The sequence below is a fragment of the Equus przewalskii genome, chromosome 15, assembly GCF_037783145.1.
Source record: "Equus przewalskii isolate Varuska chromosome 15, EquPr2, whole genome shotgun sequence".
NCBI lineage: Eukaryota > Metazoa > Chordata > Mammalia > Perissodactyla > Equidae > Equus > Equus przewalskii.
This window is the reverse complement of record NC_091845.1, coordinates 19071998-19092303: the sequence shown is the minus strand read 5'-3', so window position 1 is coordinate 19092303 and position 20306 is coordinate 19071998. Positions and strand designations below refer to the sequence as shown.

At 39.0% G+C, this 20306-nt stretch overlaps 1 protein-coding gene across 3 annotated transcripts in view; it reads right to left on the bottom strand.

The window, feature by feature from the left end:
* SHQ1 (SHQ1, H/ACA ribonucleoprotein assembly factor) overlaps window positions 1–20306 on the bottom strand; it is a 101783-nt gene that overhangs the window by 23568 nt on the left and 57909 nt on the right. For all 3 annotated transcript variants that reach the window (XM_070576780.1, XM_008522262.2, XM_070576783.1), the window contains one exon: window positions 19413–19533. In XM_070576780.1, coding sequence (XP_070432881.1) covers window positions 19413–19533 — 121 coding nt within the window. The remainder of the gene's footprint in view (window positions 1–19412; window positions 19534–20306) is intronic.

Here is a 20306-nt window from a genome sequence, read left to right as displayed (position 1 = left end):
AGGGAGAGATGAAGCACAAACGAGGAGAGGGAGGGTGCCGAGGGTCTTGACCCCAGCACAGGCAGTCAGGCTTTGCTCACGTGTGCAAGCGGGGTCATCGAGGACCTCTGAGCAGGACAGCCATATCAAAGGGGCATTTCAGAATGACCAGACTGGAGTCACTGTAGGGAAAACAAAGGAGGAGTGAGGCTCTGGTGGCCAGAGGACACTCTGGAGGAATGAGAAAATAGAGCCCTGAATTAAAGGAAAGCCAGTGAGACCAAAAAGAGGAATTTAAAAGAAAGAGATTGTACAGGAAGAATTACGGGCACTTGGTGACTGATTCAGTGTGGAGTAGGGAGTCAAGGACAGGCACACTTGAATCAGGGAACCCAGGTGACACGTCAAGCTTCTCAACAATAAGGCCAAAAAGCCCCAAAACAACTAAAGTCACCACTGGTTCCCAAAATACTGATTCATCACAGCTTTATATCATACGTTCCGAGTATATTTTTTACATACAAAAAATAAAAAATTTAGTAATTATCTTTGAATTTAAAGCCAGTCACCAAAAGTTTATTGAAACAAGGTTCACAAAAACTAACTCCTTCAAGGTCAGAAAGCAAGTATGCCAGACAAATACTAACCAAAAGAGAGCTGGGATCTCCCTATCAATATCAGACCAAACAGACTCAAGCAAAAAAGCACTATCAGTGATAAAGAAGGTCACTACATAATAAACATTTCAATTTGCCCAGGAGATACCACAATTATGAACTAATATTGAGTAACATGCCTCAAAACAAAGTACAAATTGACTCTGATCTACAAGAATAAACGACAAGATCACCAACATAGTAGATTTTCACACACCTCTTTCAATCCAAAACTTGACAGATGAAACAGACAAAATAAATCAGTAAGGATATAAAACACTTAAACAGCCCAACTGACAAGTTTCATCCACTGGACAGACATAGAACACAGCAGCTAACAATTAGAGAGTACGCATTACTGTCAAGCTTTAAAATTTATGAAAACGACTGCATGCTAGGCATAAAATTAATCTCAACAAATTTCAAAAGAATGGTATAATTCTCTGACAGAAATGCAATCGAGTTAGAAATCAATAACAAAGATATCACTAGAAAAAACCAAACACTTGGAAAGGAGAAACATACTTCTAAACATTTCAAGAGTAAAATCAGAAAATATTTAGAATGGAATAATAATGAAAACTCAGCACATTTCAAAACCTGTGACACGTATACAAAGCAGGTACTTGTAGGAAAATGTATAGTCTTAAAGGAAGAAGACTCAGTTGATGAGCTAAGCATCTACATAAGAAGTCGGGAAAAAATAGCATAACAAACTCCCCCAAATAAAGGAATAATAATTAGATAAAAGTAAAAAGTAATGAAATAGAAGACAAACAAAAATAGAGAGGATCAAGAGGGCAAAATATTGGTTCTTTGATAAATGAATCAAATATACTCTCCTGCAAGATTAATCAAAAAACCAAAAAAGAGAAAGCATAAATACTAGAAATGTACAATAAGACAATTATAGATGCTGTAGAGAAGAACACAGATAAGAAGAAAGAAGAACAATTTTATGCCAGAAAGTTTTTAAAATTTAGATGAAATGGACAAACTTCTAGAAAAAAATAAACTATCAAAACTGACTCAAGGAAAAAGAGAGAACCAGAAGAGTCCTATAACAATTGGAAAATCTGGATGAATAATTAAAAAATCTCCTCAGAAAGAAAAAAGTCAAGATGGCTTTTTTGGGTGAATTTTCCTTGAGGAAGAGATGATTTCCATCTTACATAAACTATTTCAGAGAACAAAAAAGGCAACACTCCCCAAACTCATTTTATCAGATTAACATAACTTTGGAAAATCTGAAAAAGGACAGGACAGGAATGGAGAATTATGGGCCAAGCTTCCTCGGCTCCCTTCCTCCCATTCCCTTCCTCTCTCTCTCTCTTTCTCAATATGCGCAATACAGACACAGTTAGCAAACCAAATCCAGCATCATATTTAACTAATACATCATAATCAAGATGGGTTTATCCCAGGAAGGCAAGGCCTAAATTAAGTTAGAAATTTTATAAATGCCATTTATTACATTAACAGATTAAAAGAGAAAAGCTTTAAGATCATCGCAAAAGATGAGGGAAAATACGCAATAAAATTCAATGATCACTTGGGATCAAAAACTCTTTGTAAACTAAGAATATTAAGAACTTTTCTTAATTTGATAAAGGCTATCTACAAAAGTCTGCAGCAAACATTGTATTTAATGAACTGTTTGAAGCATTTTCATAAAGATAAAGAACAAGATAGGGAAGTACATTACCACCATTTCAGCCTTGTACTGGAGGGTCTAGCCAGTAGAATAAGATGAAGAAGAATAAAGAAAAAGAAAAAAAGAAATAAAGGCTGGAAAAGGAGAAATCAAACTGTCATTTGCACTGCTATTGCCTGTATAGAAAACTGGAGAGAATTTATACATAAGAGTTAATAATAGAGTTTAGCAAAGTAGCTGCATACAAAAATCAATATTAAAAAATGAATTAACATTTCTATATACCTTCAACAAGCAGTTTGAAAATAATTTTTTAAAAAATATCACTTACAATGCAACACAAAATATAAATCAATAAATCTAATAAAACATGTACAAAGTTTTTAAGGAAAATATTACAGCATTTTATTGAAAGACATTAAAGAAAACTTAGAGAATCATACAATGTTATTGGAAAGAGACTAAATGTTTTAGTCTCCCCAAACTTAACAGATTCAAAGCAATTCCAATCAAAATGGTTTTCATGGAACTTGACAAGCTGATTCTAAGATATAAAGCCACAGTAATTAAGAATGCATGGTACTGGCATATGATAGACAAGTCAATCAGTGGAACCCAAAAGACAACTCAGAAACAGATCCGTGTATACGTAAACTTGATGTACGACAGAGCGAGCACCGCAGGATGCATGAGGAGAGGACGGACCACTTAATAAATGAAGCTGGGATAAAGCTATCCATGTGGCAAAAATGAAACTGGATCCCTATCTCATCAATTACCCAAAAATCACTTCCAGGTGGACTAAAGACTTAGATGCCAAATGCAAAATCATAAAAATTTTAGAAGATGCTATATGAGAATATCTTTATGACATTCAAATCATAAAAACTTTCTTACATAAGAAACAAAAAGCATACCCACAAAAGAACATATTGATAAATTCTACAACATTAAAATTAAAAACTTCTGCTCATGAAGACACTACAAGGAGACCGAAAGATAAACTACAAACTGGGAGAAAATGTTTGAAACATATTTAACCAATAAAGTCCTAGTATCCAGAATACCAGAAGAATCCTAAAAATCAAAAATAAAAAGATAGCCCTAATGAAAAATAGGCAATGCAACAGACAGACATTTCACAGAAGAGGGAACACAAATGGCTCATAAATACATGGAAAGACGCTCAGCTTCATTAGTTATCAGGAAAACAAAAATGAAAATTACGAAAGAAACTCTTTCATACCCTTGCAGATTGTCAGATCTTAAAATCTGAACAATACAAGTGTTGGCATGAAGGCTGAACCAGGGAAATCCTCATACACTACTGGTGGGAGTATAAGTTAAAATAAATTGATACGACCACTTTGGAAAACACTTTGGTATTACCCAGTGAAATCTAACCTGCAACCATCCCCTCAACCCCAACAATTCCATTCCTAGACATAGAGCTTACTCAAAAAGTTGCACGAGTGCACCACGAAGCATGAACAAAGATGCTCAGAGCAGTATTTTCCCAATAATGCAAACTGGAAACCATTCATCAAGAATACAATCTACGAAACAATAGATCAACTGCAATACAGTCACACACCACATGACGTTTCAGTCAACAAAGGGCCGCAGGTATAACGGTGGTCCCATAAGGCTAATACCACATAGCCTAGGTGTGTGGTAGGCTGTGCCAACTAGGTTTGTGTAAGTGCACTCTAGGATGTTCACACAACAACGAAATCAACTAATGATGCATTTCTCAGAACGTGTCCCTGTTGTTACTCTACACACGACTGTATATTCAGACAATGGGATAGTACACAGCATGGACAAAAAACAAGCTACACCTCTGTGATCATCGTGAATAAATCTAAAAAAAGGAAAAAAACATTACATGAAAGAAGCAAGTAATAGAAGAAGGCATCGAGTATGATTCCATTTACACAAAGTTCAGAAGCAGGCAAAACTAAAACTAAACTTGGGGTACAAACATAGTCAAACTATAAGGAAAAACAAGGTTTTGAAACACAAATTTCAAATTTTGAAACACAAAAATTCAGAGGCGCAGTTACCAGAGGGAGGGGGGGAATATGATTGGCACCGGTCCCATAGGGAGCCTCTAGGAAGCTGGCAATATTCCACTTCTTTTTTTTTTTTTTTTTTTTTTTTAAAGATTTTATTTTTTCCTTTTTATCCCCAAAGCCCCCCAGTACATAGTTGTATATTCTTCGTTGTGGGTCCTTCTAGTTGTGGCATGTGGGATGCCGCCTCAGCGTGGTCTGATGAGCAGTGCCACGTCCGCGCCCAGGATTCGAACCAACGAAACACTGGGCCGCCTGCAGCGGAGCGGGCAAACTCAACCACTCGACCACGGGGCCAGCCCCAATATTCCACTTCTTACGATTGGCGGTAGGTGCATGCATGTTCAGTTTATTATTCTTCTTTAAACTGTACATACATATGTTATGTATTCTTGTATATATTTCATAAGAAAATATTTTAAGAAAATAATTAAATGCTATAAACATACCAAAAAAGGCAGACAAAAGATAAACTTCAATAGATAACTGAGCCCAAAAGTTCCTTTAAATAATAAAGGAAACAGTAACCAGCAAGGAAAGAAAACTAGCCATTACCGAGAATTATGAAATAAAGTACAGATTACCCAAAAAGAGGCTAAGCTGTGTAAACAGAAGAGCTTCTATAACAAAAGCCCACAGCCTGAGAATTACTTTTCCTAAATTAGGTCTCATCATTCATTCAGCTTGCAAACCACAAACCCAGGCTGATGCCGGATCGCCCCCTTCCTCTCCCCGCAAATCCATCTTAGTTCCTAGATCCTACTTCCCTGGTCAGGCTACATTCATCCCTCACAAAGACCTTTCTAACTGGCCTAATACACAGTTCGCACAACCCCAGTGATCTTCTCCCATCATATGCTCAATCCTTCTCTGCCTTCCCACTGCTCTTAGGAGAAACATAAAAATTGTTAACACTACTTAGGAGGCACTGTACGGCCTGGGCCTTGCCTAAATCCCCAGCCTCATCTTGACCCCTCCTCACCCCACCTCCCACACATAGACCCTTTCTTTAGGTTTCAGCCACCCGAGCTGAACACCCTATTTTCTCTCAATTTCTTGAACACATACAAAATTCCCTCCTGCCATAGGACCTCTGCATCTTCCTGAAGCCCACCACCTCTCTCAAGTCAACTACGACGTGTCCTTCAGTACTCAAAGCAAACATCTCGCCGGGAAGCGTCCCTCACATACTGTCCCCCTCCTCTGACCCCCCACCAGACTAGGGCAGCTATCACGTGCTTTCAGAGCAGCAGGAATCTTTTCCTTCGCAGTACTTTCCAAGGTTTTCATTTTACTTTTTGTGTATGTGATTATTTGATTAACATCTCTCCTCCCTTAGGCCGTAACCTCCATGAGGGCAGGGGCCAGGTCTGGTTCTTGATCCCCATTGTAGGCTCAGAACCTTGGCACAGAATGGTGCACACAATACGAACTTAAAACTATGTGCTGAATGAATGGATGGATGAACAGACACGCAAGCCTAGAGCAGACACAACTTAAAAACCACCATCACCATCACTTCGGATAACAAGCCCCCAAAAGACGTGAAACAAAGTAGATGTGTGTCATCACTTCTCACTCCCAAGCCTCAAGGGGAGAGCACATCTTAGAGGGCAGGTGATCTGTGAAAAAGGAGGATCAAGAGAAACATGTTACATTGTCCTACACAGATGAGAGAAAGATCTGTGCAGCTTTTGTTCAAAAAAAAAAAAATGCTTTCACACAAACCTGGAGCAAGACTGGATCTTTCTGATAAAAAGGTAAGATAAGCCCAGGATTTACCTTGTGAACATTTTAGATTTCAAATTTCCATCTGAAATCACAAATTATAACACAGCTTCTGAAACTAAGTGTGTGCAGTGCTGCTGTGTTCAGAATACAAGCTTCACAACTTCCTGATTTGAGGGCTTGGTTTTTATAATTAATCCAGTATTTAATAGAGCAGAGATCCTTTGCCAATAGTTTTAGTCAGATGGCTTTAGCTTACACAGCTTAAGTGGAATCCTTTTAACTGTTGTGTTCATTAAAACAAGTATACAGGACATACGCTGACAACTGTAATTTTAAACATAAAGTTGAAAATGAAGTCAATTTCTTCCAATAGGAACTAAACCCTTATTTTCCTGAAGCATTAGGATGTTCTAAGGATAAAAATGAAATCTAAATAGGATGGCAAGCTTACCTGGAATGACACAAGGATACTTAATACTAGATGTGAGAAGGGATTTTATTCGTCGCTCAAACAAAGTGTCTTTGGGTTCTAGAAAGGTATCAAATTGACGTCCCCAAAGAACAACTCTGGGTGTGTATGTGGCTTGGGGTTACAGGGCAAGAGAGAGTCTGGAGAAAACAAGATCGTCAGAGCAGATATGACTTTTCACATTTCTCTCTGTCATTTAAAGCACACCACGTAATTATAAATCTGCGATGTAAAGTGGGGTCTCATCTATCACAAGACTAACAACAGCTCAACTAGACGAAGGGCAAATACACCACGCTATTAGAGGTATATTCCATTGCTCGGTGTGTTGCTGTAAAACTGAGAACACACGCACAGCAGACTTCTACTGGTATAGTGTCTTTTTTTCCTGTTTTGTAATTTTATATAAATAATAAAATGGTGCACCCAAACAATGAAACTCCACATCTGAAAAGAATGTTAAATTACTACTTGACTTAACTGCTAAGTTCATATGTGAGAAATCTCAAACAAGCACTGACGGATTATCTAATTATTATTTTTATTTCATTTCATTCAGGGCATAAGGGCTGTCTTTTTTCATTCATTTATTTATTTAGTTGGGCCTTGAGTCATCACACTTTTTACTTTATTCAGTTCTGTAATATTCTGTTACCCTTAAGGAAAAAACATTACAACAAGCATTTATATCATCCTTGTAATTTCTTAAAATGTGTAGCTGGGGAAAAAAATAAAATACATGTTCACTGTAAAACCTACAAAAAAGTAAGTATAAAATAGAAAAGCTGCCCATGAATTTACAAACCAGAGACAACTTTTATCAACATTAACGTGCTTCCTTCTAGGATTTTTGTTCTGTGAATATGCATCTCTTAATATGATTAAGCCACTACAGCACATAGTTTTATATATGCTACTTTTTCCATTTAGTTTTCCAGTTATGGTTTTTCATGACAGTACAGCCTCGTTAACCCTCCTAGAGAGTGGGTCCTTGATGCAGAAATCTTGACCTTGGTCTCCTCTCCAGCACTGAGTACAGTGCAGGCCATAGCAGGTGCTCAATAAATTTTTGATTCAATCAGACTCTAAGCCCATTTAAACAAAAGAACCATAAGAAACAGAAATATTTATAACTATCTTTAATATTTTAATAATAAATTAGTAGTAATTAGTATACAATTATAAATATTTCAGATAAACGTGGTTTGATCTAAGAAGCTCTGTTACTCACAGGCACCTCCCTATGGGAAACAGGATTCAACTGAATGGCTATTCATGACATCCTTCAGTCACACAGCAGACCACTCCATCTGCCTCCTGCTCAGGTGCATAATTTGGCGATGACCTGGGAAATGCCCTAGAATTGAAGGCTGGAGTATCTTCTTCCTTCTCCATCAGCTCATACTTTCTGTCTCTAGACATGGGGACAGCACATGGGTGCAGATCCTGCGATGGTCAGTTCTTGAGCCTGACTCCTCGGACAAGCTGCACGGCAGTCCCAACACCACACTCGGGGCCAACATTGCTCATCAGTATGTAGGTGACATGCTAGTGATCCAAACATCCACATACTACTCTCTCTCTGTCCTTCTCCCTTGTACTCCTCCAACCCGTTTTGACTTTCTCACACCTAAGTATTCACAGAAAGTTACATTTCCTCTGTCATTTGTCTGAATACATAACATCTGTGTAGGTAAGTGCACATATCCTTGTTTTGGGAGTAGAATATGAAGAGTAGGACATACATTGAAGGTCCTAGAAGAGTTGAATAAGACCTTTGCCCTTTAGGACATTCATAGTCCAGATTTCTTTGGGCCCTTTTCCACTGGGTCAGCAATTTACAATGAAATCACGGAATCATACATGTTGAGATTAAACCTACACTAGACTCTAGTCCTAGACATGTGATCGCCCACTTCAAATTTCATTCTTTTTTTCCTCAAAATGACAGCCGCTTTTTATTCTTTAATATTTTAAGTTAACACATAAAAATCCCAAAAGCAGAGACTAAATAAGGCCAAGTTGTTTGTGCCCAGGAAATACATGCTGCCATCATGACAAAGGCTCTGCCTTCAGAAGTTTGGCCTCTTTCTCTGCCCTAGGCAAACGGGACAGAAAACTAGAGCAGGGAGTGAACACTGCACACCTGACAGAAAATCTCAAGCTCTGGCAGCTGAGTTTCTACGTCTTCAACTAAGTTAAAGCAACTGGCAGAGACTGACTAGAGTCCCTGAACCCCAACTCCAATTTCTAGAGGAGACCATCGTTCTTCTGCCATAATTCAGGCTTGGAAAATAAATGTATGTGCTTCTCTTTGGAAATGAGCATGGCTGTTCCTCTAAACTTCTGATCAAGTGTCCCATTACTAAAAAATGTTTCGTACCCACAAAACATAATTTTTGCCATCAATCCATATATTAAATGCTAGTGAAGCTTAATTTCTTTTTTAAAAAATAAACATAGACAGGTCTATTCTAGTCTTCCTGGACTCCAAAAAGATCGTTTCGTGTGCTCCCTGGGGTAAGCGCAGCTCACCCCAGAGGCCACTGCAATAAACGATCTGGAGAAGTTGAAATCACAATTTCACAGTATTATACAACTCTCCAGGAAAAGGAGATAAGACAAACATAAAATAAAAGTAGAAAACATGATGTGCTTTTTGAAAGCAGTGATTTATCATTTGAAGTTTAACAAAAGCACAAGGCTTCTATGAGGAAAACACAACACAAACATCTAACGGCTAACATTGTCTTTTGTTTAAACCTTCCAAAAGGCTGCACTAGGTGAAAACACCTAAAATGAGATCAGAAATGTGCTGATATCCATCCATGTAAAATACAATCTGTCAAATTCTCTCAACACTCAGAATATCGATATTTTTTGAAATACAAACTATTGTATTGTATTTGAAATACAAACTATTTCCTGGAAAGCTGCTTAAATGGAGAAGAGTAAGCGAATAATCAATGATAAAAATTATCTAAAATAAATATATCACTTAGAATCTGGGACTCTGGCTCAAGGAGGCCCTTTCCCAACGCTGTCCCACCCCAGGTGCAACAACACACTCCACAGCTCTATTTATTATTTTCCCAGCTTCTATTTCTTCAGGAGAGTAGTCAGAGCAGGAAATGGAACAAGTCAAATGATCACAATCAATCTCATCACCTTCACAACACACTGCAAATGTAATTAATCCTCTATTTATTTAGGGGACTTCACACCCCTTACATTAAGGGAGCGACTCCCTGCTGGCTTTGGCTGAGATAATTATGTTATAACAAGGATTGGGTTTCAGTCATAGTAGGCAGAAGAAGGAGGAAATTGTACTTGAAGTTGTCAGTTTTTTAAAAACGCTTTCTTGTGACTCTATTCAAAGGATGCTCTTGACAAAGCCCTCCTTAAACAGAGTACTTTCTGAGTACGATAACCACACGTACACCACATTAATCAACGTAAGCCTCTTCTCTGAATGAGATGTGAAGACAATCCAAGCCCTGTGAAAATTCTCTGTAAAGGAGAGAATACGGGTTTACAGATCCTGACTAAATCAATCGCCACCTGAACTCACTTGATCCTGCGGGTCTGCTCCAAGAGAACCCTCCAAAGACCTCTGATGTGCAAAACTACAGAAGGACAAGGAGGGGAAGGAAAATACCAATCTGCTCACACAGTAGCTAATTACACACTGTAAAAAACCATGTCTCCAGCAAGCCAAAAGCCAGGATTTGAGAAGGCCAGAGCCAAGTATCCAGGACCAAACCGAGTTAAGGACAGAGACAAAACAAAGCCACCAGGCACAGCTCTAAAATGGACTTGACACACGCAGCCTCCGTGGACCCACAAATGCAGGGCGCTTTCCAGTCTGAGAGCTGCCTATGCACCTCCGAGAATTTCCATCTTTTTTACAAGAACTCCTATTCACACTTTTCTCCTCTAACCTCCTCCACCTTAAGAAAATTAATATGAAAATAAAAAGCTTTTGCCCACTTTATTTTTAGAAACTTTCTCTATTTTTATTAACACATCATAATCATGATGCCCACAGTACATGCAGAAGTAAAAATGATAAATGAATGGTTTCCAAATTTCTAAAAAATGCCAAACCTATCTTTTTCAAGGTCTGGATTCACCATGACTACAACGTTCGTATGTATTAAGCCCTTCTGGTATCTTAATATATCAAAAATATTTCATTATCTTTCAATAGCATTTAAGCTCTTGGATAATGAAAATGTTCTGGAAATTGAGCATTACTGACTTAAGTTCCAGTTCTTAGTAAAAACAAAACAAAACGTGGTATCCTGGAATAGAAAAAGGACATTAGGTAAAAACCAGGAAAACCTAAATCAACTATGGACTTTAGTTAATAATAAAGTATCAGTAATGGTTCATTGTGAGAAACATACCATCCCAACGTGAGATGTTAATAACAGGGGAAACTGAGTGCAGAGTATCTGGGAACTCTCTGTACCATCTTCACAATTTTTCTGTAAATCTAAAACTGTTCTAAAATAAAAAGTTTACTTTAAAAAAAACAGTAGGATAGGGGCTGGCCCCGTGGCCGAGTGGTTGGGTTCTCGAGCTCCGCTGCAGGCGGCCCAGTGTTTTGTTGGTTCGGATCCTGGGCGCGGACATGGCACTGCTCATCGAGCCACGCTGGGGCAGCGTTCCACATGCCACGGCTGGAAGGACCCACAGCGAAGAATACACAACTATGTACCAGGGGGCTTTGGGGAGAAAAAGGAAAAAAAATAATAATTAAAAAAAAAAGATCATTTAAAAAAAAAAAACAGTAGGATAGGGGGCCAGCCCAGTGGCGCAGCAGTTAATTTTGCACATGCCACTTTGGCGGCCTGGGGTTTGCCAGTTTGGATCCCAGGTGTGGACCTATGCACTGCTTGTCAAGCCATGCTGTGGCAGGTGTCCCACATAAAACAGAGGAAGATGGGCACGGATGTTAGCTCAGGGCTAATCTTCCTCCAAAAAAAAAAAAATGGATAGAAATTACAAACAAAGAAAACAAAACAAGCAAAAAAGAACAACAAAAAACCCCCCACAAAACTTTACAACACTCAGATATATAGTTTTGCTGATTTCTCAATACACAGTCACAGGGAGCATTCATATCTTTACACAGGGTTATTTCACTCTGAAATCTGTAGGAACATTCGTAATCCTATGATTTATTGGCACATTTCTTGTAAGAGAAGTCTAATGAAGAGCAACGGTCCCCAGTGGGCACTGCTGAACCACTGGTGATAAGGAAAAGAACCATTAAGTAAATCCTTTCTATATGAAACCACACTGAAGGGAGACAAGTGAATGGATATTGGCATGTACTAATCTTCTCTTATGGAGATAAAACCCACTCCCATCCAGGATGAATTTGTGGATTTAATTAAAAATAAACAGTAAAACTAAAGAGCAACTTGACATGCTAGAATGAGCACCTTACCAAGAATGATTTCAATTCAAGGTAGGTTTAACTTGCTTGAAATTACACACAATTGTTTCTTGAAATTTCTATATGCTAATCATTAGCAGCTAATGTAACAGTTAACATTTTACCATCTGTCAGAGGAGTAAATTCCCATACAAAAGTAAAACCACCTGAGTGTCTGATTGTCACTTGGTAGGACTGAATTTAACAGACCACCAAAATCACCTCCAGTACTGTATTTTTATTATGAACATCAGTGACATGGTGCTGGTGGGTGTCACATCTCTCCCTCAGTTGTGGCTCAGAATGGCGCAGTGGAGTTACAGCAGCGTCCTCTTAAGGACCCTTAAGGGTGACTCGCATGCACCCTTCTCTGAAAAATGCCACTGACTAGTAACAAAGGGTGCCTTGGGGCCAAGTGTATACTTAGGGGGTAGCCCTACCCCCAGCCCACTGTGACCAAGGCAACTGGACCAGGAAAAGACACTGACCCATGCTACGGCAACCACATTCTCCTTCCCTTGGAATTACCAACAAGGGACTCTAGTCCATCTCTACCGAAACTAGGGACATATAAACTCAGAGCTGTGGGATGGTCATTCTCCTCCAAGTGCATCAAAGAGAAGAGTGGCAGCGACTTGCAGAAAGAAGCAATGTGAGAGATCACGTGTCACCAGAGAGTAAGCTGACTGCCTCACTTCATGACTTGAGCTCATGGGGCCCGGCTGTACGCCCAGCACTGGGGTTCCAGAAAATAACCTGCAGCCTCTAAGAAAGCCCTCAATTTTACTATAAAAATCTGAGTGGGTTTCTCTTATGTAACCAACTGGTTTCTAAGTCAAGAAAACTGACACAGTCTCCAGCACACAGAAGGGAGAAACAAGGGTTTCATATCTGGCCCTGTTACTAAAACATCATGACCCCAAGCCAACTGTAGACTCTCTTCTTCAATAAAAAGATTCTACAAGGATAGATAAAACTGTGATCCAAATGCAAAAAGCCTCCCATCCGTTCTTGCCCTTCCAATCCCCCACAGCTACAACCAGGAAATCTGCTCACCATGTTGCTTACATGTTTTACTTGTCTGCTCCTCCGCATGATGTTATTTTTCCCAGCCTGGAATGCATCCACTCCTGATTATTATTATATTCATATGTGTAAGAGTACTATGCAACCAGATACCGTTTTTTATGTTTTGCTATTAATTCATGTCCCTTCTTTGTCCAAACTCTTCTCCATACATCTTTTCCAGCTGTGATCCAAATGTTCCTATTTCTTTATGAGTATTCCTTACAGACTTCGGATCAACATTTCTAAATCTGAACTCCTCATCTTCCCTCTCTCTCGTTTCTCTTCCAACCTACACCCTCTCCAATATTATTTAATAGCAGCAAATGTACCTCTAGCAGCCCAGTTAACTGGCCAGGTCAAAATCTGGATCTCATCTTTGACTATTCTCCTTTCTCGCTCTCCCCGACATCCGATCAATTGCTAAGTCCTGTCTCATCCACCTCACAAATCTGACCACTCGACTTCTTCCCCACCGTGACTCAGGCTACAACTGCGTTTCGCCTGGATCACCCTGCCTCCTAACTAACCTTTCAATCTGGAGACTGAGCACTCTCCCACTCTAATTCATTCCCCACAATGTGACCTGAATCTCCCCAGATTCTAAATCTTATCATGCTTCTCACAAGACCCTCCATAGCTTAAACTCTTCAGTTGCTCCAAACTCTTCCAGAACAAAGTCCAAACCTCTTTACGTGGCCAAGGCTCTACATGAACTCTCTGGCCTCATTTATTTCCTCTCATTCCTGTACTATGATCCATCCATCCTGAGCTTTTGAGCTCTTCAAAAGGGCCATATTCTTCTGTCCCTATTGTCTGAAACACCCTTCGCCCCCTGCTTCCCCACCTGCACCTGACCAATTCTTACTGATCTTTCAGCTCTCAGCTTCAACTCTTCCTTCGGGAAGCCGTTTCCTGTAGCTCAAGCCTAGACATGTGGGCTCCTAGGTGCTTCCGCAGCACCCATACCCCTCACTGTGGCCACTATGAGGCTACATGTGGACTTCCCGCTAGAAGATCAGCTTCAGGAGCGCATGTCTCCCGTCCACCAGAGTACCCCCGTCACCTACCTCAGCACCTGCCACAGAGCAAGGCTCCATAATTAGCAGGTGAAAAAACATATAATTCTGCTTTTCCATTCACTGCTCATGTTTTACTTCTGCATGAGTTACCCCCACTCCCACAGCTTTTGGCAGATAAACCAGGAACAAGAGAGAGCCAACAGGAAGAGATCTATGCTGTTCTCAGGGGCATAACCCTACCCCTACCAAAGCTCACACACGGAGGAAGGAACTAAAGCAATAGGAAGCAGGGATAAGGTCTTAAGTTTTCTAAAATTTTAAGGTTTCTCTGCTGAAATGGCTTACGTTCTTTCACAACTGAGAAAACTGAGATCGAGGATTTATCAAATGAGAGAGAATTATTCAGCGATGGAGCTGTTTCCCTCGACAAACTTTCCACACTAGCGTCTAAAAGGTCAAAAGATAAGATTTCATTTGTGGGGGAAAGTATGTTAAAAAGCAGTGAAGAAAATAAATGCACCAAAAGTATTAGAGTAAATTATTCATGAGTTCAGTGTAAAAAGGTTCTGCGTTTCAAAGACTTTTTTTTTCTTTTCCCCCAGAACTACTTACCTTAAAAAACTACACGAGAGAGAAAAAGTGTGATTTAAAATCTTTCTGACAAGCTCAGACCTGTACTGAAGATAGCCGGGATTTGAAATTTTAATTTCATTTTTCAAAAAAATGAAACCACCAAAATTTTTCCATGTAGCAAAAACATAATAATTCCCTACTTGATTCCTTGTCATTTCAAAATACACCACGCATTAAAACCACACAGTATCAAATTTCCTTCAGTGGGCATATACGCCTTTTCTAATGAGGAACAAATTAAGTTATTTTTTAAAAATACTATGCTATGGATATTATGTCATAAAGGAAATGATTTATGGGGTACTATGATAAGTATAAAACAAGTTACAAAATGATAGGTGCAGTATTATTTCCACTGGTTTAAAAATACACTGGAAAATAACTAGAGGAAATATTAAAATACTAATACTGGCTATATTAGATGAAGTGATGAGGTGACTCGCTAAGGTTTTATGGCCAATGAGCAGAAGAGCTGGAACATATTTTACAGTTCATTCTTTTCCATCCCAGCTTCTATAAAAGGGTGTAAACTGCTAAACTTTTAAGGGTCAGAACTATCACTGCTACTGACGAGTGGAGCCCACCAGGACAGAAACCAGGGAAGGGCGAAATCTCAAAACTGAATGCAGCTGAAAGCTTGAATTAAAATAAGTCAGAGCCAACTCACAGTTTATAAAGTGCTAGAATTTTTTTTAAACAATGAGAAATGTCCTTTAATTGGCTCTACTAGGTACCATTCAGTTCAACGAAAATTTACTGGGCTCACAGAGGACCGTGATGGGCCCAGATAGAGAAGCGCTCATTCACACAGACATTAAAACTTTAGAGTAGGAAGGGGATGTGCACCAAAACTACTACAACATGAGGCAGGCACGAGATGTGCCCAAACGATCTCTAAACCAAGCGCTATGGGGACATCCAGGAGGAAGATAAATGATTCAATCATTCCTCTTCCTATTAGAAAAGCTCTCTAAAGGTAGCGCTTTTTTGTGTTTTTTTTCCCCTCACGTACCATCGGTAAAGACAACTGGTTGTCTAGGTGGCATATCTGAAAAGATATGAAATCTGGACCCAGAAGACCTGAGACTATCACAGACCTATCTCTTAATCTATATGACCCCAAGCAAATCACTTCCTCATGCCGCCACGCAGGGAGCATTTTCTGCAGTGGCCACCACACTAGAAACTTCCAAGCAAGCTCACAGAGAAGGATGGCAGGGAGTGTTCCTTTCCAGAAAAATAATTGGCAGAGTCTGCAACTCAGAATAAGAATACAGGAGCTTCAGCTTTTTTGTTTGTTTGTTTTCTTGGGTTTTTTTTTTTTTTTTAAGATTTTTTGAAGGCTGGCCCTGAACTAACATCTATTGCCAATCTTTCTCTTTTTTTTTCCTCCCCAAAACCCCAGTACATAGTTGTATATCCTAGCTGTAAGTCCTTCTAGTTCTTCTATGTGGGATGCTGCCACAGCATGGCTTGATGAGCAGTGTGTACATCCACACCCAGGATCCAAACCCGCGAACTCAGGGCCACTGAAGTGGAGTGTGCAAACTTAACCACTACGCCACCAGGCTAGCCCCTGTTTTTTTTTGTTTTTGCTGAGAAAGGTCTGCCCTGGGCTAACACACATGCCAATCCTCCTTTATTTTTTGTATGTGGGATGCCTCCACAGCGTGGCTGATGAGTGGAGTAAGTCTATACCCGGGGTCCGAATCTGCAAACCTGGGCCGCTGAAGCAGAGCACATGGAACTTTAACCACTTGGCCATGGGGTCGGCCCCCAGGAGCTTCAGTTTTTAAGATCTGCAAATATGCTCTACAAGACAGAGATATCACAAGGAAAAATAACTACCTAGTATTAAAGCAAAACCTATGAGAACTGTTGCCCTAACTTCATTCGTTAAATATAAGAATGACTTTGCTACCCACATTCCAGTAAGTTTTTGCCAAAGTAAATGTCTGACTGTAAAAATGGAATGCTGTCCTTTGTGCTAGTCAGAATTTAGCACTTGTCTGGTATTTCAATAAAATTCTACATATTTCATTATTATATATGCATACCTTGTTTTATTGTGCTGCACTTTATTGCACTTTGCAGATACTGTGTTTTTTACTAGACCCTCCACCAGCAAAACGATTACGACTCGCTGAAGGCTCAGATGATGATTAGCACTTTTTAGCAATAAAGTGTTTTTAGATTAAAGTATGTACATTGTTTTTTTAGACATAATGCTATCGCACACTTAATAGACTACAGCATAGTGTAAACATAACTTTTATATGCACTGGGAAACCAAAACATCCATGTGACTTGCTTTATTGCAATATTTGCTTTACTGCGGTGGTCTGGAACCAAACCCATGATATCTCCGAGGTATGTCTATAATCAAAAACATCAAACAGAGACTAAGAAAAATATAGAACTATTTTAAAATGTAAAAGTAAGGTGCTAGATTTCACTAATAATACTATATGGTGGGGCTGGCCCCATGGCCGAGTGGTTAAGTTCACGCGCTCCACTGCAGGCGGCCCAGTGTTTCGTTGGTTTGAATCCTGGGCGCGGACATGGCACTGCTCATGAAACCATGCTGAGGCAGCGTCCCACATGCCACAACTAGAAGGACCCACAACGAAGAATATACAACTATGTACTGGGGGGCATTGGGGATAAAAAGGAAAAAAAAAAAATTTAAAAAAAAAAAAAACTATATGGGAAAGAAACCAGAAGGTGAAGGGTGAGGAAGAAATTAGTTAAGAAAACCATGGACATACGATGCAGTAGAATTAATTCGGAGCCAAGAAAGTTCACAGCAAAGATGATACTGGAAAGCTCAATCATTTTGTACTTGAAAAATTAAGGATGAAATTAGAAAAGTGAATAAAAATGAGATAAATGAACAAATGTTTTATTTTAAAGGGGAAGAAAAAAAATAGCTGGGCTAGACTAGAATTAAAATTTAACACACTAAGTGAAAACAACACAGCCTAGTTAGAGAAAGAAGAGTCATGTTTAAATAGGTAAAGTTGAATAAATTTTTCCAAGGTAATCGGAAGAGTTCCTATGGGTTTCTCTCTCCTATCTCACTTCCTAAACATTATCCCTTCCTTTTAAAAAATTACTATTATCATAACAATTATTAGGAACCTAAGAATTTCATTTCATTTCCTGCAAATTAAAACCAAGGGGAAAAAATTCTTTTAGGAGAAAAAAGGTCTAATAATCCCCACACCAACTTGAGGGCATACACCCTTCTGCTTTAATGAAATGCGATCTTCTCTCTAGTTAATCAGGAATGCCACAAATAGAGAAAGGAAGAGCTCATAGAAATGGGATCCTAGCACAAACCTCCATGCTCATTACACGCTTATAAAATTCTCACCCTGAAAAAAAAAAGAAAAACCTAAGCTCACACAAATAGACTATTTCAATTTAATTTTATTATGAAAACAACAGGCAATGGCAGCAGGGTATTTGATAAGCTCAATTAGCAGGAGGATCAAATGAAGTGATGACATGCCATTATGACCTCAGGGGTTAAAGATGCAATCTTCCATCTGGCAAGATCTCGATTTCCAACACAAACGCTGAAACCACCTGCAGTCGGTTATTAGGCATTATCCTGAGCAGTCCCTAAGCATTTTCCTTACAAAAGGGATAGCCTCAAGGGTTTTTTTCCTTATTTCACTCTGCAACAATTGCTTCCCCATGAACAGAAACCAAAAATAAATTCTATAGAATGGCTCACTCAAAACAGGCACTAAAGCCATACTAAAGCATTCATTTACCAATCATCACAGTCGTAGTAAAAATATCACAAGTATTTTCTTTTAAGTCATGAATGATATTTTTCTTCTATGTCACGAATGATATTGTGCCATCATTTTCTACAGCACCTAAGAATCATTCCAATCAAGAGCTCTCTGTGTATGTCCTCAATTAATAGTCTCCTGCTGCTGAAATGGATAATTTGGGCATGTCTGATAAGAATCAGGTCTATAGAACCCCTTCACAAATGAAAATTCACTATATTTTTAAACTTAATATGGTTCCTTGAGAGAGGCAAGGGTAAACACTTTTTAAAACTTTCACAAACCAAGTGCAAGGAGCCCATTTGTGAGTGTTCAGACCTTTAGATGCATGTGTTACCAAGAATCATGTTGTTAGGCTCTGAAGCTGTATTTTTTAACTCTGCATAATGAATTCTGCAAGCCAGTGGTTAGCCACTGAATACAGCTCTCATTGTGATTAGAACTGATTAGGTTTGTGTCCTATGATGTTACACATGTTCCCGCACGTGCACACACACGCGCACACACACACTCACCCACTCACACCCCACTGTAAGTTAACTATGGACACAAGTTCGGATACCCAGTCTTGAGATTCCACTTTGAACAGTCAACAGCACAACGATGAATACTCACAATTGTCTGTTTTAACCCTTATTTTCCTGGCTGCACCAGTTTTTTCCGGTAGAATTTACTTTTTACCACCTGCACCTCCTCCCTAAGCAAATTCACCCACTCCTCATGTTGGTCCAGTCACTTCCTCAAGTGTCTGGTAGCTATACAGGGTTTCTCTTTCATTAAAACTTACCCCCCAGGTTATTTCATTTTCTTCCTTCTTGGGAAGTAAGTGTTGCAGAAATGGGAGCACATAAAATTCGTAAATAACTCAAAACTTACTTGGCTTTCTGAATCCACACACAGTAGTCTGAGATGTAGAGATCGTTTAGAATGTAAGCTGGGTCGTTTTCCTGAAAAATTTTGTGAATATCCAGTAGACACTTTAAAACTGCACTTTCACCTGAAGGAAACATAAAAAGTCAAATCATCCTTAATAAAAAACATCTGATTTTTTTAAACTGAGGCATTCAGATACTGAGAGGTAATATATTAACAGCAGTTCAGAGTCTTAACCCTGTTTTTTTTTTTTTTTTTTTTTTTTTTTTAAAGATTTTATTTTTTCCTTTTTCTCCCCAAAGCCCCCCGGTACATAGTTGTGTATTCTTCGTTGTGGGTTCCTCTAGTTGTGGCATGTGGGACGCTGCCTCAGCGTGGTCTGACGAGCAGTGCCATGTCCGCGCCCAGGATTCGAACCAACGAAACACTGGGCCGCCTGCAGCGGAGCGCGCGAACTTAACCACTCGGCCACGGGGCCAGCCCCATCTTAACCCTGTTTTTAAGAATACTTTTAATATTCCTTCATTGCATGAAATTTTATCAGTACTATAAGGTCCAAACCTCTTTCTTTCTTTCTGTAAGAATTATGAATAGTCCTTATACTCTATTTTTATAGCTGATTAATTGTAGTTACCATAAAAACACTATGAAACACAAATAGGTACATTAAACAAAAGAGAGGGGAGTTATCCTAACTAAATGAATATTTAAATGAATCATTACTTTAATTAGATAATGTTCTTCTAATTCGAGCTTTCAAAATACCAGGGAAAACTATATTTTAGTTTTCAATTCTCAATTTATTTCTTATGTCAACATTTTTCGTCAAGGAATTACCTAGTACTAACTTAAATTTTTGCACCTTAAAGAATTGAAAACTCAGACTGAAAACTAAAA